General features: G+C 46.6%; 8 protein-coding genes across 16 annotated transcripts; 4 read left to right on the forward strand and 4 right to left on the reverse strand.

Moving 5' to 3' along the window:
- The first annotated feature begins 668 nt into the window (after positions 1–668).
- Positions 669–3,108, forward strand: LOC9659400 (bZIP transcription factor 46). Of its 3 annotated transcripts, none has more exons than XM_024669833.1 (4): positions 669–2,320; positions 2,391–2,462; positions 2,582–2,611; positions 2,774–3,108. In XM_024669833.1, exons 1-4 carry the CDS (start codon positions 1,115–1,117, stop codon positions 2,852–2,854), a joined length of 1,389 nt encoding a protein of 462 aa, XP_024525601.1. In that variant the 5' UTR covers positions 669–1,114; the 3' UTR covers positions 2,855–3,108. The 3 variants fall into 3 exon arrangements, with proteins under 3 accessions (XP_024525601.1, XP_024525603.1, XP_024525602.1); XM_024669835.1 differs by having other exon boundaries at positions 2,780–3,108; XM_024669834.1 differs by having other exon boundaries at positions 670–2,320; positions 2,777–3,108.
- Positions 3,109–3,540: 432 nt separating this feature from the next.
- Positions 3,541–5,202, reverse strand: LOC9659401 (germin-like protein 1-1). Its single transcript, XM_002965302.2, has 2 exons — positions 4,287–5,202; positions 3,541–4,224 (listed from the first exon to the last, which is right to left on the reverse strand). Exons 1-2 carry the CDS (start codon positions 4,504–4,506, stop codon positions 3,644–3,646), a joined length of 801 nt encoding a protein of 266 aa, XP_002965348.1. The 5' UTR covers positions 4,507–5,202; the 3' UTR covers positions 3,541–3,643.
- Positions 4,865–6,376, reverse strand: LOC112344749 (pentatricopeptide repeat-containing protein At2g13600-like). The gene has a single exon (XM_024670083.1). The coding sequence runs from the start codon at positions 6,374–6,376 to the stop codon at positions 4,865–4,867; it is 1,512 nt and encodes a 503-aa protein (XP_024525851.1).
- Positions 6,377–6,661: 285 nt separating this feature from the next.
- LOC9633621 (dual specificity protein phosphatase 3) lies at positions 6,662–7,506 on the reverse strand. Its single transcript, XM_002965303.2, has 5 exons — positions 7,148–7,506; positions 7,035–7,087; positions 6,916–6,980; positions 6,802–6,865; positions 6,662–6,752 (listed from the first exon to the last, which is right to left on the reverse strand). The coding sequence occupies exons 1-5, from the start codon at positions 7,504–7,506 to the stop codon at positions 6,673–6,675; spliced, it is 621 nt and encodes a 206-aa protein (XP_002965349.1). The 3' UTR covers positions 6,662–6,672.
- A 137-nt stretch (positions 7,507–7,643) lies between these two features.
- Positions 7,644–9,978, forward strand: LOC9633622. The gene is made up of 2 exons (XM_024669599.1): positions 7,644–9,476; positions 9,756–9,978. The coding sequence occupies exons 1-2, from the start codon at positions 7,959–7,961 to the stop codon at positions 9,795–9,797; spliced, it is 1,560 nt and encodes a 519-aa protein (XP_024525367.1). The 5' UTR covers positions 7,644–7,958; the 3' UTR covers positions 9,798–9,978.
- An 81-nt stretch (positions 9,979–10,059) lies between these two features.
- LOC9659402 (calcium-activated potassium channel subunit alpha-1) lies at positions 10,060–14,335 on the forward strand. Of its 4 annotated transcripts, XM_024669594.1 has the most exons (18): positions 10,060–10,130; positions 10,180–10,474; positions 10,608–10,715; positions 10,795–10,844; positions 10,899–10,988; positions 11,043–11,126; positions 11,183–11,239; positions 11,310–11,398; positions 11,449–11,579; positions 11,634–11,767; positions 11,829–11,956; positions 12,011–12,062; positions 12,117–12,258; positions 12,309–12,499; positions 12,550–12,724; positions 12,777–13,536; positions 13,622–13,949; positions 14,005–14,335. In XM_024669594.1, the coding sequence occupies exons 1-18, from the start codon at positions 10,078–10,080 to the stop codon at positions 14,309–14,311; spliced, it is 3,174 nt and encodes a 1,057-aa protein (XP_024525362.1). In that variant the 5' UTR covers positions 10,060–10,077; the 3' UTR covers positions 14,312–14,335. The 4 variants fall into 4 exon arrangements, with proteins under 4 accessions (XP_024525362.1, XP_024525361.1, XP_024525363.1 ...); XM_024669593.1 differs by having other exon boundaries at positions 11,829–12,062; XM_024669595.1 differs by lacking the exons at positions 11,829–11,956; positions 12,011–12,062.
- An 85-nt stretch (positions 14,336–14,420) lies between these two features.
- Positions 14,421–16,506, forward strand: LOC112344583. Of its 2 annotated transcripts, none has more exons than XM_024669600.1 (4): positions 14,421–14,495; positions 14,555–14,720; positions 14,779–14,991; positions 15,047–16,506. In XM_024669600.1, exons 1-4 carry the CDS (start codon positions 14,445–14,447, stop codon positions 15,544–15,546), a joined length of 930 nt encoding a protein of 309 aa, XP_024525368.1. In that variant the 5' UTR covers positions 14,421–14,444; the 3' UTR covers positions 15,547–16,506. The 2 variants fall into 2 exon arrangements, with proteins under 2 accessions (XP_024525368.1, XP_024525369.1); XM_024669601.1 differs by having other exon boundaries at positions 14,437–14,495; positions 14,558–14,720.
- On the reverse strand, positions 15,715–16,561 carry LOC9659403. Of its 3 annotated transcripts, none has more exons than XM_024669604.1 (3): positions 16,126–16,561; positions 15,937–16,044; positions 15,715–15,869 (listed from the first exon to the last, which is right to left on the reverse strand). In XM_024669604.1, the coding sequence occupies exons 1-3, from the start codon at positions 16,552–16,554 to the stop codon at positions 15,792–15,794; spliced, it is 615 nt and encodes a 204-aa protein (XP_024525372.1). In that variant the 5' UTR covers positions 16,555–16,561; the 3' UTR covers positions 15,715–15,791. The 3 variants fall into 3 exon arrangements, with proteins under 3 accessions (XP_024525372.1, XP_024525371.1, XP_024525370.1); XM_024669603.1 differs by having other exon boundaries at positions 15,715–15,882; XM_024669602.1 differs by having other exon boundaries at positions 15,715–16,044.
- Between the last annotated feature and the right edge of the window lie 9,611 nt (positions 16,562–26,172).

Here is a 26,172-nt window from a genome sequence, read left to right on the forward strand (position 1 = left end):
GAATGCAATAGTTCTACTCTGTAAGCAAGCTTTAAACACCCTCTTTTGTCGTGAAAATTGCAAGCAAACAAACCTGTCTCCGTCGCTATGGCTTACTCAAGTCCTTTCCCAAACACTTGTCATCCATTTTCTCATCCCTCTCTCCTACACAAAGATCTCCCGTTCTTTCTCGCTATCCCTCCTCCGACTCATTTGCACCTTTTCGGCCCCTCCAGCTGCCGTGCATCCCACTCCTTTCAGGCGATTTTACTAAAATCCTGGTGGCTGGTTTGGTAGAGCAAAGTCAAAAGCAAAAAACTGTAAGCAAGGATCTTAGATCTCGCAATGACACCGTGCCTTAGCCATATGAACCAATCTTTCAAGGACAAGGTAGAAAACAAATAGACTACAAATGGGAGGTTTCAGTGGAACTGGCCGGGTTGGCCCAAAACCAAGGAAATTTTATTTTCTCATCTACAAGGAATATCTCTTCCAGTTGTGGGCATCAAACCATGTACCGCCACGTGTAACGCTGCCTCCGGACAAAGTAAAACCACAGTTTCCAGTGAGACATATCTCTGGTTACAGTTGCGATCTTGCACGTGGCAGGCTTAGATTGCGCGTAACTTGTCTAGTTATCCGGGTAAAATTACCGGACCTAGCTGCCGAAGCTGGAGGCCTGGCACCGAGCCTGCCCACTTAAGTAGACTTTGCTCATCCGCCATAGCTAGAGCTTAGAGAAGCGATCGATTCGGTCGATTCATCCCTGAAAATCTTGAAGGGATGCGCTGCCTAATCTCCTCCCTGGTTTTCGTGGTAAGTCTAATTTGGTTTACGCGAGATCTTCGCGGTTAAAAAGACAAGGAGGAACAAAAGAGGCAGCGCTTTTGCCAAGTGTGGCCAAAGGGCTGCGAGACGAGCGAGTGCACTGCGAGGCCGCTTCTACAGTGGAATCTCTTCCGGGAAATTCACGCCGATCTTCCCGAGAATTTAATGTCAGGGCTTGTAATTGTCAGGCTAAAGCTACCAGGGATGGATTCGGGAAGAGGATAGGGAAGGAATTGGCGAGTAGAAGTGGAATTAGATTAGAGACTTGGTTGTGCGCGAAGGATAAGCTCTGTAGATAGCGCTCGCTATGGCGGCATCCGGCGGTGGTGGGTCTCTTCCCCAGCAATTTGGAGCGGCCAACGGTGTCTTGGGTCGATCCAATTCGCTACTGGGAGGGCGATTGGGAAGCATGGTTCTCCCGCGGCAGCAATCGATCTATTCCCTGACGTTGGACGAATTCCAGAGCAGCCTGGGCGAGCCCGGCAAGAACTTTGGCTCCATGAACATGGACGAGCTCCTCAAGAACATCTGGACAGCCGAGGAGAGCCAGGCCATGGCCGCCGCATTGTTTAGCTCGAACGATCCCTCCTCCTCTTCCGCGGGCGTCGCCGTCGCCGCTGAGGATCCCTCTCTCCTCTCCCGGCAGCCCAGCCTGGGCATCCAGCGCCAGAATTCCCTCACTCTCCTCCCCCTCCCGCAATCGCTCAGCGCCAAGACGGTGGACGAGGTATGGAAGGACATCGGGCCCCTGGACGGCTACGGTACCGCCGGCGACGCGGCGGTACCGCCCATGAAGCCGCGGCAAGGGACTTACGGCGAGATGACGCTCGAGGACTTCCTCGTCAAGGCCGGCGTCATGGCGCCCGACGCCATCGAGCACGCGCAGGCCGGCTACTACCCGACCACCAGTACCGCGACGGCAAACGGCTCGTACGGAAAGGTGACGCGGGACGCCGCGGCGGTACCGGGCGGCGGGACGCCGATACTGGGCGGTATGACGGGCCTACTGCCCGGCAAGAAGGAACCGGTGGAGGTGAACGATCCAATGCTGGGAATTGGGCTTGGGCCGGCGAGGAACAATCTCTCCTCCCCGAATGGATTTTATGCGGCGTCCAGCGCCGCGGCACAGGCGGCCAAGCATCAGGCGGAGTGGATCGAGAGCCAGTACAAGAATTCCACGGCGCTGGCGCAGCAGCAGCAGCAGCAGCTCATGCAGCTGGCGGCATACAATGGCAACGCGGCGGTATCGACGGGGCTGGGCATGGGACTCAACGGCGGTACCGCCGGCGGTGTGGTGTGCATCAAGGAGACGTCGCCCGGGAGCCCGCTATCGGACGCGCTGGACCAAAACGGGGGCTATGGCGGGCTTTCCAACTATGGTGGCGGATTCGATGGCCCTCTCCGAGGGCGCAAGAGGATCCTGGACGCGCCGCTGGAGAAGATTGTGGAGCGGAGGCAGCGGAGGATGATCAAGAACCGGGAATCGGCGGCGCGATCGCGAGCGAGGAAACAGGTCCGTGATCTTTCAATCAAAAAGGCTGGTTTTTTGTCGCTCTTTGTTTACGCGAGTTCGTTGTCTCCAGGCTTATACAGTCGAGTTGGAGGCCGAGGTGACACAACTCAAGGAAGAGAACATGAAACTCCGGAAAATGCAGGTAAGAAACGAGTTTTTCTTACGTGATTTCTCTGATGGATCGCTTCACGAATCGATCGTTTCGTTTCGTGGGCTTTCTAATCTAAACTTCCCAAACGGTTTTGCTTTTCTGCTTTCCAGGAGGAGGAGAACATCAAGCGAAAGAAACAGGTAGCGTGATTCTCTTGTTCTCTCTCTCCTTTTCTCCTTTTTCTTTGTTCCTCTCATTTTTCTCGGTTACGTGTTCTGCTGGCTCTCCTCCTCTCTCGAGCTCGAGTGCTTGTAGATCGAACAATCGATCGTCCCGCCACTGATCTACACCTCTTTTGCTAGCAGCAGGCCTTGGAAGTGATCACTCCAATGACCCAACACCTCCCAAAGATGCTCAAGAGGACGCTCACGGGACCCTGGTAACGACGACGCTTGTACGGAAGAACCTTTGATCCATCGCTCGCTCTCTCTCTCTCTCTCGCATTTGGTAAGAACGGAGGTACGGAAAGGAAGAAAAGTTTCCGAGAGGACAAACGAGGCCCGGGGCGGTCCCCGCAATCTGATCCGTCCATTGTCCTCTTGCGTGTACTTGGCGATCTACAAAGCCCCACTGTTGCTCCTTATTAGATCGCTTGGCTCTCTCTTGTTTAAAAGCATTGTTCTAAGCTTCCATTCCACTGTACAAGTGTCTCGCATCGATATGGAGAACCTGGGCGATCGATCCGAAAATTCCAAAGCTCCGAATAGCTCCATCCATCGATCGATCGATCGATCGCTAGAGAGAAGAAATTTTCCTAGCTCGCCTAGCACAGCCAAATCCAGCTAGAATAAATTTAATCTGGAACTTCGAAGCTCTTGTCCCCTCGAGGGGACAAGAGGATCACATAATAACATAACGGCGCCAGCACACCACGTGGCAGGCCCACACGCAACGCAAACCCGCGCATCGCTCTCCCCCACGTGTCGGCATCCATGTGGGGCTGCCAGACGTGTGGCGCGAGATTAACTAGTGACCCACCCAGCAAGCGTGAGCCAATGAGATGTCGACACCGCGCTCCCTATGGGGTCACGACAGGTGTCCCAGTGTCCGAAAACTCTACCGTCATGCATATCCCTTGGAAAAAGAAAGAGGAGCATATTCTGGAATAATCTCTGACGCTTATGGCAGGTATATACGGGAATAATCTCCGGTATTTGAAAATTAGGGCTCTTCTACTTCTCGGTGGACCATGACGATTCCTTGTCCTTGGAGAACGTCACCTGGAGCGCGTCCACCGCCTCGGGCTTGAGGCCGAAGGCTTTGGCGAGGACCGAGTCGGAGATGGGCGGATCGGCACCGAAGAGCGACGGGGCGATCTGCTGGGTGCCTGGGTTCTGGCTGCTCAGCGCTGCGAATGCGAGCGCGGTGCCGTAGCCGACGTTCTCCTGGAAGTGGACGAGGCCGCGGGGGAAGACGAAGATCTCGTTCTTGTTTACGGTCGCAGTGAAGAGCTTGTTGTTTGTGGCGACGAATCCCACCTTGAGCGAGCCGTCGATGACGAGCAGGATCTCGGTGGCGCGCGGGTGAGTGTGTGGGGGATTCACGCCACCCTTCTTGAAGTCGATGCGTGCGAAGGAGATCCCGAGGGTGTTGAGGCCCAAGAACATACCGATGTTGGCGGCGGTGACGATCGATCCGACCATGTTGTTTGCATCGCCCAGATTCACCAGGTTCTTGAAGAGGAAGTCGTCGCCCGTGACCATGGCTGGGTTCTTGCAGATCGCTCCATTCACGTTGACCACCACCGAGATATCTACAATCATCAATGTTTTGGATCTAAGATCATTGAAAACTTGCAAGGAGGTTCTAGCTTACCAGAGGAATTCGTGGTAGACATCTCGACCTTGTATGGAGATTCCTGATCCTTATCGTGATCATACTTATCATCGTCTTTCTTCGACTTTGGTGGTGAGATGTTGATCTTGTTGTCCTTGACAGCAACGCAGAAATCCTGGAGTGGATCGGGATCGGCTCCAAGAACTCCGGACAAGCCAAGAACACTAGCGATTACAAGCACCAAGAACTTCACCGCCATGGCAAGAGATTTCTCTTCTCTAGCTTTTCTCTCTTGACTTCCAGGTGGTTTTGCAAGCTCTCTTTTTTATCGTCTCGTCAAGCTCATTGTCGTATCGCAATGGAATTGCTAAAGAGATTGTCGTATCGCAATGAAATTGCTAAAGAGAGATGTTTGAAAGCGTCAGCGAGAGACTTAGTCGCGACACAAGACCGATAGACGCTACCAGCAAGTCAAACTTTCCCTCATGTCATAAGTGTTTTCCCCCCGAATTCCCTTTCGTCATAGCCTTATCTACAACCCCACGTCATCATTCCTGTCCGTTTTCGGCTCGAAAAGGACCTCTTCTTTGTAGAAGAGCATTTTTTTCTTCGCTCATCTAGCCGCTTCTACAGATATTTGACATGAGCACGTAATTCCCGCAGCCTTTCTCCATTTCAAGCCCGCCACCATTCTCCGATTCTCCCAGAGACGAACCAAACGCGAGCCTCGCCAAATCCACGTTCTCCCACTTCTCACACGCCGCCAGCAGCGTTTTCCAAGTCACGGACCTCGGCTCGAAAGGCATGCCGCGAATGAGATCCAGCGCCTCGTCCAGTCGGTTCGCGCGGCCCAGGAGGTCGATCACACAGTGGTAGTGCTCGATCCGGGGGATCACTCCAAACCTGGAGCTCATCTCCCGGAAGAACTTGGTGCCGGTGTCGACGAGCCCCGCGTGGCTGCACGCCGAGAGCACGCACAGCAGCACAGGGCCGCTTGCCGGGACTTTCTCGTCGACCATCTTGTGGAAAAACTCGAAAACTTTGCCTCTGTGATCTCCCTGCCTGCTGTATCCTGCTATCAACGCGGTCCAAGTCACTGGATCCGTGCTTGCGATCGAGTAGAAGAGCTGCTCGGCGTCCACCATGCTGCCACACTTTCCATAGAAATCCACCAGGCCGCTTTGCAGCACCTCGTTCTTGCTCTCCAGCCCACGCCGGCAAATCTCCCGATGGACTTCTCGCCCAGTTTCTAAGCGCGGGACTATCGCACAGGCTTTGAGGACGGCAGCAAACGTTCGAGCGTCTGGAGCTACGTTTGTGGACTTCATGAGCTCAAAAAGCCGTAAAGCCTGCTCGATCTCTCCGTTTTCCACGTATCCCAGCAGCAAAGTGTTCCAGGAAACCACGTCCGGATGCTCGATCCGGTGGAAAACTTCACGAGCTCCTCGCAAGTATCCACACTTGACGTACATATCGATCAAAGTATTCGCCACCAAAAGCTCCGAGGAAAACCCGGCCTCGGAAGCTTGAGTACGAAGAACCTCCCCCATCTCCAGAGCTTGATCGATATTCTTCGCAGCGATGATCGAGCAGGCCTTAACAGCAGCGGCAAACGTGAGAGCATTGGGCCGGCAGCGATCTCGTCTCATACGCTGGAAGAGCTCCAGAGCAAAATCGCCATCGCCATCTTGGACGTAGCCCAGCATGAGAGCCGTCCAAGACACCACGTCGCGATGAGCCATGGCGTCAAACACTGCCTGGGCGTCTCTCACGCTTCCACATTTCGCGTAGACGTCGATCAAAGCATTGGCGACGAACAAATCTGCTGTGGCAGAGCCGAAACTCCCATGAGCTCGAGCTCTAGAGTGTAAATCCATGGCCCTCTCCAGAGATTTCCACTTGACGACGAGCTCTGGCGCGGAAACGAACGCTCCCACCTCCCTGGCGGCTAGATTAGAGCACGCCTGGAGCGCAGCCACGAAGCTGTGGGAATCGCGGGACGCCATGGCCGAGAAGATTTCGAGCGCGACCTCTTCCTGGTGATTTTGAGCGTACCCCAAGACGAGTGCGTTCCAGGCGACGATTCCCGGATGGGGGATTCGATCGAAGACATCGCGAGCCTCGGCCATGCTCCCGCATTTGGCGTACATGCTGATGAGCGACGTCCGGATGTAGGGATTGGAGCAGCCGCCGCTCTGGATCGCGTCGGCATGGATCCGCCGCCCTGATTCTAGATCCCTGGAGCCGCCGCACGACCTCAATTGCGCTACCAACGCAGCGATGCTGCCGCTCTTCGCCGTGATCTAAGAACCCTAAATTAGCCCTTAAAAAAGGCCACTAAAGAGCCCTAAATAGTTTATCTATTATTTGGATTTTGGTACCTTTACAAAACTCCCTAAATAGTTAAAGCGAAGCTTTGCAATCTTTATCTTTGAAATTCTTGAATGGATACCACCTTTTTACATATCTTGCATGTCACCCATTTGCCTTTGGCTGTGCCTTTGCCTGAAATGAAATGTAGATCAAAGAAGCTTCATAATAACATAGTACTTACCATTTTCCTTTTTGTTGATTGTTTTCTTAGGTACCTTGAAACCATTAGTCTCGAATGCTTTCAGCTGGAAAACAAAAGATAAATAAATAAATAGCCAAAGAAACAATGAATTACCTGTGTTACAAACCCGGGATTTGGATCCACACTTGGACTTGATTTTTTGAGAGAAGCCAAGGCATCTGGTTAAAATCGAGAGGTGAGCTTGGGATTTTTAGAAACACCAAGATCAATACCTGCAAAGGACAGCTTCTCCTTCCACATAAGATACGCAATCATAATCGATGGACTGCAAATGCCCAAAGGTAAATCCCCAAAAACTTGAAGTCCAAACTACGTGAATGCCTACCTGCGGGAAAATCCGCCACCGCAATGGACGAGCACAATCCCCTCTTTCACTCCTCGATCGATGAATTCCAAGCACTCCTCGAGGCGCTCGAGCAAATTCTCGTCCGCCGAGTCTTCCAGAGGCACAACCTTCCGAATTGGAAGCCCGGAGAAGTCACACTTGTTCTGGAGCTCCACGGAAACCCTAAAAAACGCGTTCGCGTCACTGAGCGGGCCGTAGGGGACGAAATCCTTGCTCTCGTGGTTAGGGCACAGCGGCAGCACCGATAGTACATGCGTCACTCCAGCTTTCGTGCCCGATAGAAAAAGAAGCGCGTCGCCAATGTCGCCCAAATAGAGATCGTCGCGCACTTTCTTCATCGCAAAAAGAACCCTAAACCCTAGAATTAGGGCTTTTGTAGGGCAGCGGTGAGGTGGCGACACGTCAAGGACAGGTGGCGTAAAAAGGATGCCAGGTAGGTGCCATGTCACACACGGTAGCAGCACAGCAGGCGGGAGTCTGTGTGCTGTGATGATGATGGAGACGCGCGGATGAAACAATGCGTCTTCTAGGGTTTTTCCTCTTCTTTATTTCGTAGGGCTATCCTTCTTGTTCTTGGCGCCCGGTGTCCTCCTCCGGCATCGATCAGGGTTAGTAATCCAAGGCGGCGATCCATCGATCAATCGATCGGGATTCTTTCTTGGCGGCGGCAGCGGCCAAGATCGAATTTTCTTTCCGAGGGTTTTCGAGGCAAGGCATGGCCCTATTCTTGATTCTTCCATGATGCGGCAGCGATGCTGCTGACGATGACGCTGATCGCCGCCTCTCCGCTATGGCTCCTCCTGGACGCGCTGGTGCTGATCTAGATGGTAGGGATTACTGGGGCGCCATCGTCGCCGGGTTCTTGGAGCTCTTCATCGCCTGTCTCGTGCTCCTCACGGCCGGTGTCTCGCTCCTCGCCTCCAAGCTCATCAAGATCTTCGACCTGCCGTATCCATGTACGTATCTAGGGCTCCAGCACGAGCGATCGGTGCTGTGCGAGCAGCACAGGAGGCTGGCGCTGCTCAATCTCCAGCTGCATGACTCGTGTGGCGAGTGCTTGCGAGAGCTGACGGCGGCGCGAATCGAGCAGAACGCGCGAGTTCTCCCGCTCTTCCAGGAGCCGCGCGTGAGGGAACTTCACGATGGAAGGGGCGACGATCATCATGATAATGAAGAGGACGAGCTGGGTGATGACGGATTTGGGACCGAAGCGATCGCGCACAAGGTGACGAGCGTGGCCGTGGACGACAAGAAAAATCCGGAGGTGCCGTCGCCTAGAGTTGGAGCTACAGGAGATCGTTGTGTGAAGCGAAAGTTTGCGAAGATATTCGTGGAGGAGCTTCCGCATGATCAGGTATCGTCCGGCGTGAAATCTTCCGAGGAGGAGAAAGATAGGGGCGATGCTACCTCGGATCTCTCCGTCGAGAGCGTCAAGGCAGCGTTCCAAGCGGAGAAAGACGCTCTGAACTCACTTTATGTGGAGCTCGAGGAGGAAAGGAATGCGTCGGCCATAGCGGCCAACGAGGCCATGGCGATGATCACTCGGCTCCAGGAGGAAAAGGCAGCGGTTCAGATGGAAGCTCGTCAGTACCAGAGGATGGTTGAGGAGAAAGCGGAGTACGACCAGGAGGCTATCACTCTTCTCAAGGAGATACTCTTCAAGCGAGAACAGGAAAAGTTCGTGCTGGAGAAGGAGGTGGAGTCTTATCGAAAGCGGCTACTGCCCGCGAGAGATGGCGACGACGTCGACGACTGGCTTCCATCGAGGCTGCTCCTCGAAGGTGGTGGTGGTGGTGGTTTCGGTGCGGGCCAGAGAAAACCAGCCGAGCTTTCACGTTGGCAAGGGACCAATCTTCTCGAGGACTTCGATCGGGCGAGCTCGCATCACTCCGGGAGTGTATCCGGCGACGAAGCCACAGGGAATGGAGCGGAAGAGCTGGGCTTTCAACGCAACGCAAGCGCTGCAAGTCCGGGTGGTGATTATGGTGGCGATCCAACAGCGGGTGGTGATATCGATCTCGATCGAGGAAAACGTAGCGATCAAGTGGAAGAAGCTTTGAGCAACGGCAACTCCGACCTTGATCTTCGAACCACCTCCATGGTCATGAGAGACAACTTCCGATTGGCCATGGAAAACGACATCCGAGAGCTAACGTCGAGATTGCAGGTGCTCGAGGACGACAGGCTGCTACTCACGCAGGTTGTGCAGTCGCTCACGGCCGACAAGCCGGATCATCTCCGAGAGCTCGCGCAACACTTTCGACTCAAGAAGGCCGCCGCCGAGCTCGCAGTTCCTCCAGTCTCTCAGGTACTTGGCTGCCATCACGAATGCATTTTAACATCCTAGGCCAGCTCCGAGCGCGCGAGCGAGAGAGGGTGATTGGATTTTTTCGTTTTCTACTGTTTTGTCTAGAGAGTGTGGGTGTGTGAGTTCTAGAGGGGGAGAGTAAAGCTATGTCTCGTTGCTTCGTTTTCTTTCTTTTTTCTCTGGGAGAGAGGTTTCTAGCTCTTCATTTTGTGCAATAAATAAGATCCTCTCGGGCGGCGTTTATATGAAACTTTCTGGTGGTTTCTTGTGTTCTTGCAGGTGGTCACGAAGAAACGAAGAATGGAAGGAAGCTTTTGGTAGAAGATCTTGTTTGGAGCATCGAGTCTATCAAGGATTGGAGTAGAGAATTTGGATTTGGAGCGTTTCGCGAGGATTTGGAGCGCGAATGTAGATTTGTTTCATTCGAGCGTTTATTGTATTTGTAATGTTTGTATTGTATTTAAAGGAAGGTTATGTATGGTAGCTTGCCCTACCTTTAAAAGAATGCTTAGAATTTGGGTGTAACTTAAATATTTTGGTTGGTATGGTGGTTGGCTCCACTTTTCTAGGGCTAGAGAAGCGCTAGGGTTGCGCGTGAGCAATGCAGCCGGATCGATCGGAATCGCCGGTCCTCCGGAGCGATCCCAGAGTAAGGTGAGCTCTCTCTTTCGGTGCGATCGGTCGCCGGATGATTTATTTCCAGTGACGAGGACGCGAGCGGCAGCATGGAAGTGACGATCCCAGCTCTTGACAGCTCCGATGTGCGGCGCAAGAGCTCTTCCACGCGCCCGTGCACGCTTGTCATCACTCACACGGGGCAATGCGTGAATCTGGTCGCGGATTCTGCGAGTGGTCCTCCAGTAGAGACGGAAGAGGAAATGTCTGTGACAAAGAACGCGTTCTTTGGGAAGCTGAGAGAGACGTTTGAGGATCTAAATCTTCGTGGACTTTTGTGGCTCAATAGCCAGGGACAAGGCAAGAACATCGACGCAGAGAAGGTACTTTTTTGAATGACTTCTTTGTTTTTCCTCTTCGATTTTATATTCCTTTTTGTCTGCTTCGCTAGAGAATCCAGCAATCGATTTTTCTTCACGCTGGTTTGTCTAACTGTTCCTTTTCGTTCTTGAACAGGATGTATTGTCTAGATTTCACAACTCTTATCTTTACGGAGATGTGCCTCTAAGTATCAAGCTTAGGACCGCAATCAGGAGTGGGACTTGGAGTCACGTCACGATTTGGGTAACTTCGAAGAATGAATTCTCTGTGATTTTGGTTTTTTTGCTTGAAAGCTAGTAGTTCATGCAGCTGCTCTTTGCAGGTAGAGTTTTTCGCCGCTGTGATTTCCGTGACTGCTTACGTACGGCAAACGTAAGTGCGGCGAAAGTTTTGGAATGTGTTTAACTATTTGTGTCTGCTCCTCAGGTATACGGAGGAGACACTAGGATGGTCCCAGTTCTTCAGGCGGGTCTTCTCTTTGTATTTTGCTGCCGACTATGTTCTGAGGATCTTTAGGTAGTTCGTTCGTTCCTTGAAGCAGCATCTTATGCTTGTCGTCTTTCTTTGCAGTGCTCCTGTTCGTCTCTATTACATTTTCTCTACTGCCGGAATTATCGATTTGATAAGCTCGCTGCCTATATTTTACATCTGGAGGTATGTAAAATTTTGAGGCCGCAATGTTGTTTAACCTTTTTTAATGGTGGCAACAGCGTCGCAGATAATTACAGCGCAGTTCCGCAAATGCTTCGGGTAATACGTGCACGAAGGTGCAAGGTTTGCTTTGAAGACAACTCCTGTCAAGGATAATATCGATTTTAATGCACCGTCATCTGGCAGAATACTACCTTACCTGCTTACTTTGGGACTAGTTGGTGGTACAATCGCTCAGCAGATATTTCTTCTTATAATGTACACTCTAGGAACTGGTACGCAAACTCTCGTTTGTTCTTTATCTTGATTCGTCTTCGTGCTTCAGTTTTCATAGCTGCTGGGATATTTCAGTGGGTTGAGTACAAGAATACCCCAGCAAATGTAAAAAGAGAAGCTAACTGTGACGAAGCAGGCTGCTTTACTTTCTATCAAGCTTTTTATTTTCTGATTGTTACGGTGAGTATGCTCTATATTTTTCCAAGTTCCGTTTTCTATTTTGTGCTGTTATAGATAACGACGGTTGGATACGGGGATTTCAGTCCGAAGTCTAACTGGGGACGCTTTGTGGCAATCACCGTGATCTTGGCAGCAGTCCTGATACTGCCCTTGCAAATAAATAATATTCTCCAGCTTGCGTCCCGCAGGTGAGCACCTATGTTTTCCTTATCACTGCTTTAAGATGTCTTTATGTTTTCCTGGTGCAAGACCGTATGGCGGAAAACTTGCGTTGCAAAAAGTTGTTGGGTCGCGGTTTATAATATTGAGTGGCAATGTTTCATTTAATACTGTAGAACATTTTCTCTCTGGCTTTTACCATCCGTGCCATGACAAAGGTCCTTCTGCTCTTCAAGGTTGCTTACGGCATCCATCCTCTTTCGTGATTGCAGATATGACGGCGTTTCCTATACGTGTTGTTATTATGGCACCTTTTAAGCCATCGTATGTTGCTTTTGCCTGACTGCTTGTTGGAAATTGCAATGTTTTCTATTGCAGGTTCGAGTTAAAAACGCTGCTTACGGTGTACAAAGACAACGTTGAGTTCATTGAAGGTGTTCCCACGAAAGAAACTGATCTGGTTCGCGCTGGGGCAAAGCTTGCATCGGCTTTCTTTTTGTTGGCAGATCATTACGCCAAAGTAAATTGTAGTTGAACAAAATTCTCACTAACATGGATATTTATTTGCAGGATTTTGATGCGGAAGACGCAGCTCAAATGACGCGCTCGTTATCTGTTCACCGTCACTGTGGTCCTATGGCTCGAGTGATTGTTGAACTATTAAAACCAGAGAACTGTAAAAGTGCGCTCTGGGACGAGTTTGAATCGGGTATTGAGGTGCTTTGTCCCGAAGCAATACGTTTTAAGTTGCTTGCAAGAAGGTATATGTCAAGTTTTCTGTCTCAACTGTCACTTTACCATGTAAATGCAGCTGCCATATCCAAGGGTTTTCGACGTTCATCATCAACCTGTTTCGGTCAGGCTTATTTATCAGAAGTCCCAAAGAGGAGCATTGGATGGTGCAGTACTATCGAGGCCTTCAGCATGAAGTCTTCCCGGTCATATTACCACCGTGTCTTCATCGTCAGGAGCTAATGTTTGAAGAGGTTAGCATCGTTTGCCTCGTTTCTGAAGGTTTTCTGATCGTAATATGCTCAGGTGGTGGAAGTGATGTACCTCAAGTATAGAGTGATTCTTTTTGGGCTGGATGTGCAAATTGGAGACGGGTCCCGAACAGTGGTGCTGTATCCACGGGGGCGCATCTTGGATCCCTGTGACGTGGGGCTTGTGATTGCCAGCGATCTTGCAGCAGCGGAGCAAGTTTCTAAGTTTGGGTTACCCGTTCACCAAGCTTGTCCGTATCTTGACTTCTCTCAAGACTTGAAGATCGCCATGGACGACATGGTGTTGCAGCAAGTTAAAAACAGGTGGAAGGAGTTTCGCCGTAACGAAGAGAAATGGAAGAGCACGAATAACACGTTTGGTAGCTTGAGGGAAGGTCTCAAGAAGAATTTGGCCGCATGGTCTTCGAGGAAAACAACGGTTACTAGTCTCGAAGATGCTATCGAGGCAGCAACAAGGTGGCCACCTCTCAAGCTGGATAAGCCCGATCCTCCGGTGCTAGCAAGGAGGGCTCAAATCATCCAGGCGCACTTGCAGAGCAACACGATGAATGTCGTGAGGCTACCTTCTCCACACATTCTTGTTTGCATCGAAGGAATGTGGCCCGTCAACCTCTTCTACTTTGTTTCCAACTTGAGGATAAACAACGTCCTCAACTTGCCGGTAGTTATCCTTCATCCGAACGAGCCGACCGCCGCACAATGGGGATGCGTTGGCCTTTTCTCAGACGTTTATTTCGTCCAAGGAACGGCTCTCTACGAGCTCGATCTTATTCGCGCTGGTGTCCTTCAAGCAGGTACTGAGAATCTAGACCTTTCGTTGTATATGCATATGTTTTTTTGTCAGGCTTTTCTTTTTTTTCATACGCTTTGACGTTGCAGAGCGAGTGGTCATTCTGACAGAGACGCTCCAGGAGGAATCTATTCAGTCCGATGACTCAGCCTCCATGTCTCAGTCCATCAACATCGCCGACTTAAACAACGTCCGAATTGCAGCGAACGTGGAGCGTTTAATTAGCCCTGCAAGAGGTCGTGTTATTGTCGAGCTGCAGCAAGAAAACCAGATCCAGTTTCTGCGGCCCAAGTTCAACATAGATGCCCGTCTGTTTCACACTGGCATGTACCACCGAGACCACACAGGAAGGTTCCAGTTTGCTCCTCCTTACATCGAAGGGAAAGGCTTTAGTCCTGGAGCATTAACATTTCTTATGTAAGTTCGAGTTCCATTTATGTTTTCTGAGCTGCTGACAGTTAATATTTTCCAGATACGCAACGTTTTTTAATTCCACTGTGATATCTATAGTGGAGCAACTGTCATCTGGATGTCCCATGGACCAATTGGACGAAGGGAGTGCTGAAATCCGACACTTCGAACAAATTGCTGTTCCTAGACACTACCAGGGACAAACTTTCTCGGACCTGTTCCTCGGTTTGCTAGAGCACGAAAGGATACTCGCATTGGGACTGTACAGGCCTCTGGGGACGCAGGGATCCGTCGTTTGCTACGTTTCCACCAATCCTGAGCCGTCCTTGAGTTTGGTTGAAGGCGATCTGGTCTATGTCCTCAAGTGATCGTGATCTCAGCCGTCCGTAAGCTCGAAAGAAATTCCTTCATGGAACGTCAACTGGGGGCACCAACGGTTGAGATGGTTTTGTCATTCGTGAAGAATGCGTCCTTTGGAGAGCGGCTCTCACATCTCGTGAAATGGTGAGAGAAGTTGAGATGTCTGGAACCATCGAGCATGTCGACTTTCAGGTACGAAACTCGCTTTCATTTTACCAAACGCATTTCTTTCTCTGTCTTTTGTATTGCAGAAGGCATTTGGCATCTTGTATGGAGACGAAAAGTTCCAAAAGAGATATCACAAAGAAATCAGTAAAGATCCCGGTGCGGTAGTGTCCACTTGGACGAGGGAGGGGCGGCGGGAAGTCAAGTTTGCAGCTCCAGTGAGTGCACCAAAAGTAGTACAGATGCTTCTAGGTAATCGATCAGCACAATGTGTTTTTCGTGACACTGACGAGCTTCGCCGTGCTTCCAGGCGCAGACAAGCTGCAAGTGACAGAAATCCAGCAGTATACAAAGCTGGAAGATTCAGTCATCATAAAGTCTGAGCCGATTTTCGACGCTCCTGGTGGAAGCAGCTTTCGGACGTTTGGTAAAGTGATACTGGCGCCTGGTGATACAGATCGAAGCTGCCGCGTCACCATGTTGATATCATTGGAATGCAAAGCTGGAATGTGGGGAGTACAGGGTATGGTGGTTTTAGTTTACGTGGTGGTGTCTTTGTTAACTGGTGATTTTCTCAGGAACCGTCGAGAGTTACATGGAGACCCATGCAAGGAAATCTTTTACGGGATGGATGCGCATAGCTCGAATCTTTTGTGAGGAGGAGCTCGGGTTGACACAGCGGCAGGAGTTTGGAGACGAGGACGAGTACTACGATTTTGAGGACGTGGGATCGGTCTCGGGGTCAGAGACAGGGAGTAGTTCTGGTAGCGTAGCGGATAGAGACAGGGACGTTGGCTCCAGCAGCGAGGCTCCGTTAGGACTGGACATGTGGTTCGTCCAGTCTGTTTTGAAGGAGCTCAACGGGTTGCAGATATCCGGGGACGCATCGCGGACGCATTTAGAGAAGTTGAATGTCAAGCTCCAAAAGATTGAGGACGAGCTTTTCATCGTCAAGTCCCACTTAGAGCGGCAGAATCGGCGATGGTTACAGGCGACGTGGGGGGTGGTGGCTTTGAGCATTGCAATCGGGTTGATAATCGGTTTCCGACGGCTGTGTGTGCGCACAAACAGGAGGTAGCACTGCTCAGACTCCCATGAATTTGGTTGGCATTTATTCGGAGATGGGAACAGGAAAGGAATCCTATGAGAAGGACTCGAGGAAGACACAGGAGATTATCATCACGTGAGCTTGTCAGAGGATCGTGAGTGGCAGTGGCACTGGAAAATGGAAGGACACAGCGCCAGGGAAAGCAAAAAAAGTCCTTTTTTTTCTCCGGTTCTACATCTCTCACTCGGCAAAGACACAAGACGAGAGATCTCACATCACCTGGTCGACGACTTCGTCTCCTCCCGTGTCCATCGGCTCCACGGCAGCTTTGTCACCAGACGCATTGCCAGATTCTTCAGCGACGACCTGGCTTAGAACTTTGCGGCAAATGCGAGAAGGGAATTTTTTTGGGATCCAAACCTGGGCCTCGGCTTGCTGGGGCCGTTTCATCGCGTACAAGCTTCGCACAAACTCGTCCTCCATGGACTGGAGATACATGCTGTGCTTCTCGTCCGTCCAGTCGCTCTCCTGGAGTTTTGAAGTGTTTGCCATCGCATCGGCGCCGCGTTATTGCCAGTCCCAGGGGACAGGACAGGGAAGGGAACTTACACTGTCATCTGGCAGCTCGGCTCGATCGCCATTCCTTTCGTCATCATCTTCGGCAGCGTCCACGACGTCTCCCGTGTTTTGGTCGCGAATGCGTGAAGTCGCCGCCAGAGGCTCCGAGTCGTGGAGCTCCTCCTCGATGGTGGAAGAGTGGCTGCTATCCTCTTCTTCCATAGCTCCGCGCTCGATCTTCTCCCTGGAAGAGATAGAGAAGAAATACAAAGAGGGAGAGAGAGAGAGAGAGAGAGAGAGAGAGATGGTTCTTCTACCGAGCTCCAACCTAAGGAAGCTTTTTTCTCTCTTTTCAAGAGGAGGGGGCCACGAATGGATGGAGTGAAGAAGAATAATTTGCATGAAGCAAGCAACAGATCTTTCTCCGTGGCATATGAATCCCACAAATGCTGGTTTCCGTGCTTCCGTGGCCAATGGCATCTGCACACGTGGCAGCTTATTACTCCGCCAGATATTTTTCTGGGCGTCTCGCGCCAAATATAGAAATATCAACGGAACAGATTTTTTGTTTCATCTGGTTGCCGGTTCGAATCCATTCAACGGTTTCCTCTTTCAGTGTAACTCAGTGTCGTGATAGTTTTGATTTGCACGCTCTGAAACTGTTCGATTTTGCGAGGAGTTTGCAGAGAGATTATTATTCATTATACTACTAACTCCTCCATATTCGTGAAGTATTGCACCATCAGCTTCGCTTGGACTTCCAGCCAATGCATGTCCCTTATTTTAAATCATTGCCATGTGAAGCTATCAATCATCCGGCACGACAGCAGTTACTCTATAGAACGAGGTTGATTTTTGCCAGAAAGATTGTTTTCCCTTGTGGTTCTCTAACAGAAAATTGGATTATCGCCCTTCTGCTGTTGTTACTAGCAGTCTTTCAAGTGTAAGAACTCCTCAGAATCACCCATCTACAGCTGCTGTGGCTCCGTCCTTGTCTCACACTAAGTCAACTTGCAATTCCGTTATGTTCCATAGGGAGAAAAGGAAGTGCCTGTATTAAGCCTTAAAAGGTATACCCGATTGCATAAGGATTTTGAAATTGTTTTTTATCTAAAATATTATCAATACAATAGAATTAGTTATTTTCATAGCATAAAACTGATAATATAATTTGCTATAAACTATAAAGTTCTTATTTTAATAATTGATAAATTTTAAGTATAAAGGAATATCCTATATGCAGTATTTAGAACTTTACAATTAGCAGAGGAGAGGAAGTGCCTTTATGGCATAAGCTCTAGTGGCCAGAAGTATTATGTTGTTACTATTGAGATTATTCATTGCCCAAGAGTTGCATGTGTGAAAAGTTCTCTCCAAAAACTCTGTTGTAAGCAATAAGCTGAGAGGAGCACATCAATGCCAGGTAGTAGGGAATAGGATATCCACCAACAGGATGTCCTCAACAAAGATATTCTCTACTATCTTTGCTAGTTTGCTTTAAAGAAATTTTGGGAGAAGGTATAGTCTGGGAGGCCTGACAAAAAACTGTAATAGCCTGCAAGATATATAAATTTTAAATATATGTGTGCTTGATATAAAGGATATGATTAACCATAAATTAGTATACAACTGGGTGGAATTGTTAGCCCCGATTCTCCCAACTGCTGGATATTGTTGTGGCTCTAAGATTAATTATATTGAACTTTGTTGGATCAAGGATAACAATAATAGAAATTAATATTAAATCTGTATTATACATATAGCCATTCAAAAGAATATACTACAAATAAAATTATGAGATAACCCAAAACTTACAAAAGTATATCTATTTTAATATATTTTATAATTCTCTTTGTGAGTGCATGGAATATGGAAAGGGAATACAGAAATGTGCATATCCATTAGCCCAAAAACCCTAGCTTATATACAGGAGTGAGTGGTCCGGATTGAAACCAATCCGACGGCTACCAAAATCCACTACGCTAATATTAGTATATAGCATCGTAGCTGTACACTTGGCCCTCACATCATCCCCTCCTCTCGGAATAATGGAAGCCGTCAGGGTTCTCTTGTAGATGGGCCGAGATCTGGAGGAACGTCAGGAGGAGGCATCGGCGGATCTGTAAACGGTATTAACTGCTCCTGATCCCTTTGTATGAAGTGTTTTAACCGCTGCACATGCACAATCTCCGAAGGATCAGCCTGCTGAACGTCATGCCGAACCTCATAAACTTGCGGTCCAGCTTGCCGCAACACCCGATACGGTCCTTTCCACTGCGCAAGGAGCCCCTTAGATAAACCACGTACCGTAAGATGGGGAAAACGGACTAACACCAAATCATCCACTTTGTACTCTGCAGGTGGACGATGATAGGAGTTATAGCGCCGTTGTTGTCCCACTTGTACGCGGCCTAAGTGTTCGGCAGACTCTGCTCGGACAAATGGAAGAATGCTTGTCAAATATTGATCCCATGACCTAGCATCAGGAGCTCGTGGCAATCGCAAAGGTAAACCCAACTCTGTTGGTAATATTGGATCATGACCATATAGAAGTTTATATGGTGAAGCACCAACAGAACTCTGCACCCCTGTGACATAGGCATACCGAAGAGACGGCAAATAACCATCCCCATCTGAATGCTGAAAGTTCACATACTTCGCAATCATCCCTTTAAATGTCCGAACGAGCCGTTCCACCAGACCGTCTGATTGTGGATGATAAGCACTCGTAAAAGTGTGGCGTATCCCCAACCGAGATGTCAAAACATGAAATACCTCAGCCATAAATGCAGGACCATTATCCGAAAGAATCCGCTATGGACAAGAATGTTGGAACACCACTTAATTGAGGAGGAAGTATCCAACAGCAGTTGCAGAGGCACTAGCAAGAGCACCAACTTCCACCCAACGAGTCAAGTAGTCAAAAGCAATAATAACATACTCCTTGCCAGCAGTAGATCGTGGAAAAGGTCCCATAAGATCAAACACCACTAACTCAAACGGACGGGAAACTGCAATTGACTCCAACCGTCCTTCTGCAGCACAAGGGAGAGTATTACGAGCTTGGCACCAAACGCAAGTACGCACATACCGGATAATATTATGTTGCATCTCCGGCCAATAGAAAGACCTGCGCAGCTTCTCAGTGACACGACGGTGTCCCATATGCCCACCTAGAACAGGAGAATCATGGTAGGCATGGAGAAACCGCGGAATAAACACCGAAGGCACCACCAACCGTAAATGATCATCAGGATCTGTCCCCACAAAATAAAGAAGGCCATCTTCAAGGCGATATTGAGAATGTAAATGCCGGAAAGGCAAGTCATCAGCAAGTGATGCAGGATTCTCAAGCCCATCTCGAAGCCTTCGAATCCACGGCTCAATCTTTTGAGCCTCGCGAACCTCATCAAGAGAAGGTAGATCTTGCTCTACGCCCTGTGGACACTGAACGTCAAGGACAACAACCGCCGACGGCACAGAATCCTCATCTAGAAAATCCACAGACGCTGGAACAACAGGTTCGTTAGAAACATGAGAAGTGAGTGGAGAAGGAAGAGGAGCTCGAAAAAGGGCATCAGCATCAGCCATAGAACTCCCTGGGCGATGAACAACATCAAAATCATATATCTGAAGCTTCAAAGCCCATCAAGCCGTACGACCAACTAGGTTCTTCCGCTTCAATAATGAAGTAACAGTAGCATGGTCACCTTCAAGTAACGTCCGAGAACCATGTAGATATGCATGAAGTTTCTCGAAACCCCAGACTGCTGCTAAACACTCCTTCTCCGTCGTGGAGTAGTTCATCTCCGTTGGTTGTAATGTACGGCTGATGTATGCAATGGGATGGCGCTGACCAGGCACACTCGAGCTCTCTTGCATCAACACACCTTCAAGACCAATGTCAGAAGCATCCACGCGCAAAATAAAAGGTCGAGTGTAGTCAGGATATGCCAAAACCGAAGGAGTCATCAATAACTCTTTAAGATCTACGAACGCCCGCTCGCAATCCGGAGACCAGATGAAAGATGACGTTGATGACTTCAGCAACGCTCGCAATGGTGTAGTGCGATCGGAAAGATGATCCACAAAATGACCGAGATACTGCACCTTACCCAAAAAGCACTGCACATCATTCACACACTTCGGAGTAGAGAACTTTAGAACAGCCACAAGTTTGTCAAGATCAACTTGAAAACCCTCACGAGAAATACGGTACCCAAGATAAGTTGTGTCCTTGGACCCAAACACGCACTTTGACCGCTTCAGCTTTAAACCAACATCACGTAACTGATCCAACACTTTACAAACATCACGAACGTGCTCCTCCCACGTCCCCTCCGAGTGGATCAAGACATCATCAATGAAGTCAACAGTCACCTCCGGCATATCGCAAAGAACCTCGTCCATCATTCGCTAGAAAGTTGCTGGATCATTGTTCAAACCAAACGGCATCACCAAAAACTCGTACAAACCAAATGGTGTACGAAAAGCAGTCTTAGGAATATCTTTTTGGGCCATCGGTACTTGCCAATACCCAAAAACAAGATCTAGCTTGGTGAACCAACGACTTCGCCCCAGACGATCCAAGAGATCAGCAGTGTGAGGAAGAGGATACACATCTAGGATCGTCACTTCATTTAATGGACGATAGTCGATGCAAAAACGAATACTCCCATCAGGCTTCGTCACAAGATGAGGTTCACATGCCCAAGGACTCCGCGACTTCCAAATAACACCCTTCTCCAGCATTTCCTTGACGTTTGCTCGTAAAATCTTGATCTCCTTAGGTGACCGACGACAAACAGGAACCTTGATTGGACGAGCATCCCCGGTTGGAATCAGATGACGTGTGGCAATCTTGGCCCCAGACGATAGGTCAAATTCAAAGAGATCAGAATACTCCTTCATGAGCCAGTCAACTGCTGCAACACAAAGAGCGTCGGAGGGATTGGAAAAGGGAAAAGCAGAACAAGATAGAAACACAGAAGGAAAAAGTGGGGGAACAAAAGTAGTGGAAGCAGAGGTAAAAGTAGAGGGATGAAGGGGTATGGAAGTGAGAGGAATGGATGAAACATAAGGAAGTATGAGACAAGGAGGAGAAACCTTAAAGTCACACTTGGCATGATTGCGCTGCAACTAATCCATACCAAGAATGAGGTCAAAAGCTTGACTCGGCACCACCCGCAACGGCTACAACTCAAGCTCGAGATCGCCCACACGCACAACCAAATCCACCTCATCCCATGCACATGCATGTGTACGACAGTTGCCATAAAGAATGAAAACTGGTTCTGCCGCACGACGCAAGTGTAGACGACAACGTGTGGCAACAGGTCGAGCAATAGAAGATAAACTCGAACCTGTATCAACCAACACGGAGAGAATAATAAAAGACCTCTTGTTATAAAAACGAGCTTGGAAAGTAAACACTGGATGAACTGGTGCCGAGTGAACCCCTTGATGATACTCCCGAAAGAAAGATAGAGGGGTCACTGATTTATTCGCGCAAGGTCCCTCCATTACTCGCGTGATTCCTCGTTTCCCGGATGCATCTTGGTGTCCAGACCTTCCACTACAGTAGCACCCAGGGGACGTTGCTGACGCCAAGGTATCCACCCAGGAAATGGAGGTCGCCAATCCAGAAAACGACGGCAACGCCGATAAGTATGACCAACTTCATCACACGCCCAGCAGCGAACATCACGGCCACGACCACGTCCTCGCACTTGTCCTTGGACTTGAGCAGCAGCAGCATCAACCTCCATGGGAACAGGACCATCACCCATAGGAAGTGGAGCGGAAGGATGTGCAGCGAGAAGTGGAAGAGGCGACGTCTCATAATGTTGTGCCAAGCGAAAAGCATCGTCAAGGGTGGCAGGAGAAAGTGCATGCATAAGTCCAACAAAATCTTGACGAAGTGCTGGCCACAACATTCCTAGCTTGATCCGCTCCGACATATTTGGCTCCGCACGAAGCAAAAGACTTCGGAAACAAACGCCAAATTGCATCACCGACTCAGATGGCCCTTGGCAAAGACGATGCAATTGTTGGAAAGCATCATCACAATCATCGGCATGTCCGAAGGCGTGTTTGAAGACATCCGGGAGAACACTCCAATCCCCACGAGTGGCTGCGCTCAAACCATTGTACCACTGCAACGCCGTCCCTTGAAGACACGTGGGAAACTCACGCAACCGTCGAGCATCATCCCAAGAATGATATGTGGCAATCACCGTAAAGTGATCGAACCAATGGTACACATCATCCCCAGGATTCCCGCGAAAGAACTCCGGCCGAACGCGAGGATTGGCACCAACAGCAAGAGTTGTACCATGTGCCGTGAATGCCGCCATCAACTGAGTTTGGTTGTTCAATTGCAAGCGTATAGCATCAAGCAATTGAACCAACTGCTGCTCTAGAGTCAAAGGAGGAGATTGCGGATCAGCCATGAAGATGAACTAAAAAGAAAGAGCAAAAGAAGATAAATGACAAAAAAACTGGAAAGAAATGGTAGATCTAGACAATGCAAAAAGCTAAATCTAGACCAAAATCTTGAAAGGAAAGAACAAAAGAAAAGAAATGGAAAAAGCTAAATCTAGACGATGCAAAAGCTAGATCTAAACCGAAATCCCAAATCCAAGCACTCCCTAGGGACAATCAAAGGTGCCCCTCACCTCCACCAATGTGAGTGCATGGAATATGGAAAGGGAATACAGAAATATGCATATCCATTAGCCCAAAAACCCTAGCTTATATACAGGAGCGAGTGGTCCGGATTGAAACCAATCCGACGGCTACCAAAATCCACTACGCTAATATTAGTATACGGCATCGTAGCCGTACACTTGGCCCTCACATCTTAATATTTTAGGCTACACGAAATAATTTTATTTATGCACAAAAAATTATTTCTGGTGAAAATATTTATGTGAATTTATATATTTTCATATTAAAGCATTAGTATAATATATCAACATGATTTTATTTATAAGTTTTTCAATTTTAAGTGTTGTTGAAGATGTTTGCCCAGCATATGCACCTCCTTTTGGAATTGTAAGATGAATTTTTAAGTTCTAATAGTGATTTTATGAAACATCTTGGTATTGTTTTCAACACCCTTTTGGATGGCACTAATATTAAAAATGAAATAAAATACAGTGGTGTTTTAGTATGTAACCAAACCTTATATCATCGGGATCAATGCTACAGTTGTTTAGAGAATCTACACAAAGAGATTACATTAGGTGCTCCATATTACAATTATATAGTGCTAACAATTTATGTTATCTTCACTATGAAAAAAATTCATTTTCCTAAATTATTGTTGCAATTTTAATTTGGGGAGTTCAGATTCTTTTAATGATATTAGTAAAAATTAAATATTCTAAATAATTGTTTGCACATTGCATATAACAAATTTTGGTTTACTTACTAATAGTACTATTCTTGTTTAGTATTATAATTAATATAGTTAACTAATATATAATTCAATTAAGAATTCTAAGACTACTAGAAGAGAAGTTGATTATGAAGACAAATATTCTAGGCATAAACACAAACCACATTTTTCTTCAATAATATATACTGAATCTAGTTTATATATAAGAGCAAATGGTCCAGATAAAACCAATCCAAATGCTAATAGCCATTTTAATTGTGCATTTAGACATATCATCTCCTCTCAAAAAAATAGAAAAGAATTAGGGTTCTTGTGTTGATAGGCCAAGATCTTAAGGAATATTAAGAGGAGGCACCACTGGATCCATAAGTGGTGCAACTTATTTCTAATCCTTTTGTATGAAATGTTTCAGCTGTTACATATTTATAATTTTTAGAGGATTAAATGCTATACTAAACTTCATAAACTTACAATTTAATTTGCCAAAACACTTGATATGAAGACAAATCAGATATTGTAAAATTGGAAAAAAGAACTAATATTAGGTCATCTACTTTATACTCTGCAAATGGATAATAATGAGAATTGTAACACCATTGTTATCTCACTTGTATGCATCTACTTTATACTACACATGGATAATAATGAGAATTATAACACCATTGTTATCCCATTTGTATGCAACCTAAGTATTTAGAGACTAGTGGAAAAATGTTTATTAAATATTAATCATAAAATGTAGCATCAAGAGCTCATAACAATCGTAAACGTAAACACAACTTTATTGATAATATAGAATCATGAATATATAAGAGTTTTTATGATAAATCATCAATAAAAACTCTATACCCCCATGACATAAGAATACTGAAAAAATGGTAAATAACCATCCTAATCTAAGTATTAAAACTTCATATATTTTGCAATCATCCCCTTAAAGATCTAAACAAGTTATTCTACTAAACCATCTATTTGTGGATGATAAAAACTTGCTAAAATTTGGCATATCCCCAGTCGAGACGTCAAAATTTAAAATGCCTTAACCATAAACAAAATACCATTATTTGTTCAGTTCCAATTATATAGCATAAAGTATCAATTGTTTCTCCAAAGTCACCGAAGGAGGAACATGAAGCCACCATAAAGGAGGAATATACTACTTTACAATAAATATGAAAAAAATGAGGGAAAATAAATGACAAGAAATAAAAAAGTTATAGAAACAAAAGTGATTTAGTCATTGTAAAAGTTAGATCTAAAAGAAATAAAAAAATCCAAGCACTTTCAGGGACAACTAGAATTGCCCCTCATCTTATAGAATATAGAAATATACATATATAATTTGCCCAATAACTTTATGTCATATATGGTTTAGATTGAAACCAATCTAATAACTATTAAAATCTCACTATGCTAATAAATATATAGAATCATAGTTATACACTTGGACCTCATAATGTTTATAATTATAATTAAAATATTAATCTAAATGAATAACAACTATTAGATGGTAAAATATCCCAAAATATCTAAAAACTTATTCTAAGTATAATTTGCTTAAGCAAACTAAAATAATTTCCTGTGCTATACAACAACACTTAGTTTTGTTTGGAAAACTTTTTTTATTAATGATAGCACTTTTTATTTATATGACTTACTAAAATTAGAAATTAATGATTTTAATAATGTTATTTTTTTAATAATAATATTTTTACATAAATATTATCCTAAAATGATAATATAATTTGAATATTATTTTATTTTAAATAAATTTAAAAAAATTAAAAAAATTTCAGATATGAAAAAATTTATTCTTAAAAGTAGTAGATAGAATGTTCTTTAATCAATTAATATATTAAGATCCCAATCCCTAGTTAGACTATATCAGCTTGTATAGAAGATTTTGGGGTAATCTTGACGTGAAGAATTTTTTAAAAAAATTAGAAGACAATACCATTGTCTTATAGATCATAATAATCTTGTGTGGCAATCTTTCATATATATTGTTATGATGATTATTATCTTTTGTTGTTATGCAATCTTCAATTATGTAGTAGAGTAGAGCTTTATGCATTACTGATGGATGCAAATGCCTTCTGGCAGAAGCTCTGGGCTAAACTCTAGTGGCCAGAAATATTATATAGTTTCTATTGAAATTGTTTTGATTCTATCCAAGAATTGTTTGCGTGGAGAGTCAGCTCTAAGGATTGTGTTGTAAACATCAAGCCAAGAACTGGAAAGGTAAAGGCCAAAGTCTGGGTATATTAATTTTCCCATCATATTGGTGGGAGAAAGTTAAAAGCCTAGAGCTACTTATACATGTTGAGGATAAGTTCTTAATGAACCAGATTCATGTTTTTTAAGATGGTAAATAGGTTGATAACTAATTATATTAATGTTAAACCAATAAATCAGAGAAAAGTTGAAGAGAAAATCACAACCATTAGATTAAAGAAATATCTTGAAATGTGCCTGAATATTCTAGATATATTCCTTATACCCTTTTCTAAAGTTTTCAATTATATTGTTTTCCATTTGAAAAATGTAAATAATCAATATGCATCAACTATTGATGAATTATTAGTTGAAACAAAACCATCATACTACAAACAGTTTCATGGTGTGTGGATCTTATTCTAGTTCATACTTAATAAGAGTTTTGCAGCCAAGCTTATAAACATTTATGTCCAATGAAG

Source organism: Selaginella moellendorffii, unplaced genomic scaffold, assembly GCF_000143415.4.
Source record: "Selaginella moellendorffii unplaced genomic scaffold, v1.0 SELMOscaffold_5, whole genome shotgun sequence".
NCBI lineage: Eukaryota > Viridiplantae > Streptophyta > Lycopodiopsida > Selaginellales > Selaginellaceae > Selaginella > Selaginella moellendorffii.

Bases quoted from the DNA above. Each gene is read 5' to 3' on its own strand.
- LOC9659403 (XM_024669602.1), bottom strand. From the start codon at position 16,554: ATGCCATTGGCCACGGAAGCACGGAAACCAGCATTTGTGGGATTCATA. The intron at 16,045-16,125 runs GTAAGTTCCCTT...TCAAAACTCCAG, and splicing joins CCGAGCTGCCAGATGACAGT to GAGAGCGACTGGACGGACGA.
- LOC9633622 (XM_024669599.1), top strand. From the start codon at position 7,959: ATGGCTCCTCCTGGACGCGCTGGTGCTGATCTAGATGGTAGGGATTAC. The intron at 9,477-9,755 runs GTACTTGGCTGC...GTGTTCTTGCAG, and splicing joins CAGTTCCTCCAGTCTCTCAG to GTGGTCACGAAGAAACGAAG.
- LOC112344583 (XM_024669600.1), top strand. From the start codon at position 14,445: ATGGTGAGAGAAGTTGAGATGTCTGGAACCATCGAGCATGTCGACTTT. The intron at 14,721-14,778 runs GTAATCGATCAG...CCGTGCTTCCAG, and splicing joins AGTAGTACAGATGCTTCTAG to GCGCAGACAAGCTGCAAGTG. The intron at 14,992-15,046 runs GTATGGTGGTTT...TGATTTTCTCAG, and splicing joins TGGAATGTGGGGAGTACAGG to GAACCGTCGAGAGTTACATG.
- LOC9659400 (XM_024669833.1), top strand. From the start codon at position 1,115: ATGGCGGCATCCGGCGGTGGTGGGTCTCTTCCCCAGCAATTTGGAGCG. The intron at 2,463-2,581 runs GTAAGAAACGAG...TCTGCTTTCCAG, and splicing joins TGAAACTCCGGAAAATGCAG to GAGGAGGAGAACATCAAGCG. The intron at 2,612-2,773 runs GTAGCGTGATTC...CTCTTTTGCTAG, and splicing joins ACATCAAGCGAAAGAAACAG to CAGCAGGCCTTGGAAGTGAT.
- LOC112344749 (XM_024670083.1), bottom strand. From the start codon at position 6,376: ATGGCCGAGGCTCGCGATGTCTTCGATCGAATCCCCCATCCGGGAATC.
- LOC9659402 (XM_024669593.1), top strand. From the start codon at position 10,078: ATGCAGCCGGATCGATCGGAATCGCCGGTCCTCCGGAGCGATCCCAGA. The intron at 12,063-12,116 runs GTATGTTGCTTT...TTTCTATTGCAG, and splicing joins ATGGCACCTTTTAAGCCATC to GTTCGAGTTAAAAACGCTGC. The intron at 12,500-12,549 runs GTATATGTCAAG...ATGTAAATGCAG, and splicing joins TTTAAGTTGCTTGCAAGAAG to CTGCCATATCCAAGGGTTTT.
- LOC9633621 (XM_002965303.2), bottom strand. From the start codon at position 7,506: ATGAAGAAAGTGCGCGACGATCTCTATTTGGGCGACATTGGCGACGCG. The intron at 7,088-7,147 runs GTAGGCATTCAC...GGGCATTTGCAG, and splicing joins GGTGGCGGATTTTCCCGCAG to TCCATCGATTATGATTGCGT. The intron at 6,753-6,801 runs GTAAGTACTATG...ATTTCATTTCAG, and splicing joins AATCAACAAAAAGGAAAATG to GCAAAGGCACAGCCAAAGGC.
- LOC9659401 (XM_002965302.2), bottom strand. From the start codon at position 4,506: ATGGCGGTGAAGTTCTTGGTGCTTGTAATCGCTAGTGTTCTTGGCTTG. The intron at 4,225-4,286 runs GTAAGCTAGAAC...TGATGATTGTAG, and splicing joins GTCTACCACGAATTCCTCTG to ATATCTCGGTGGTGGTCAAC.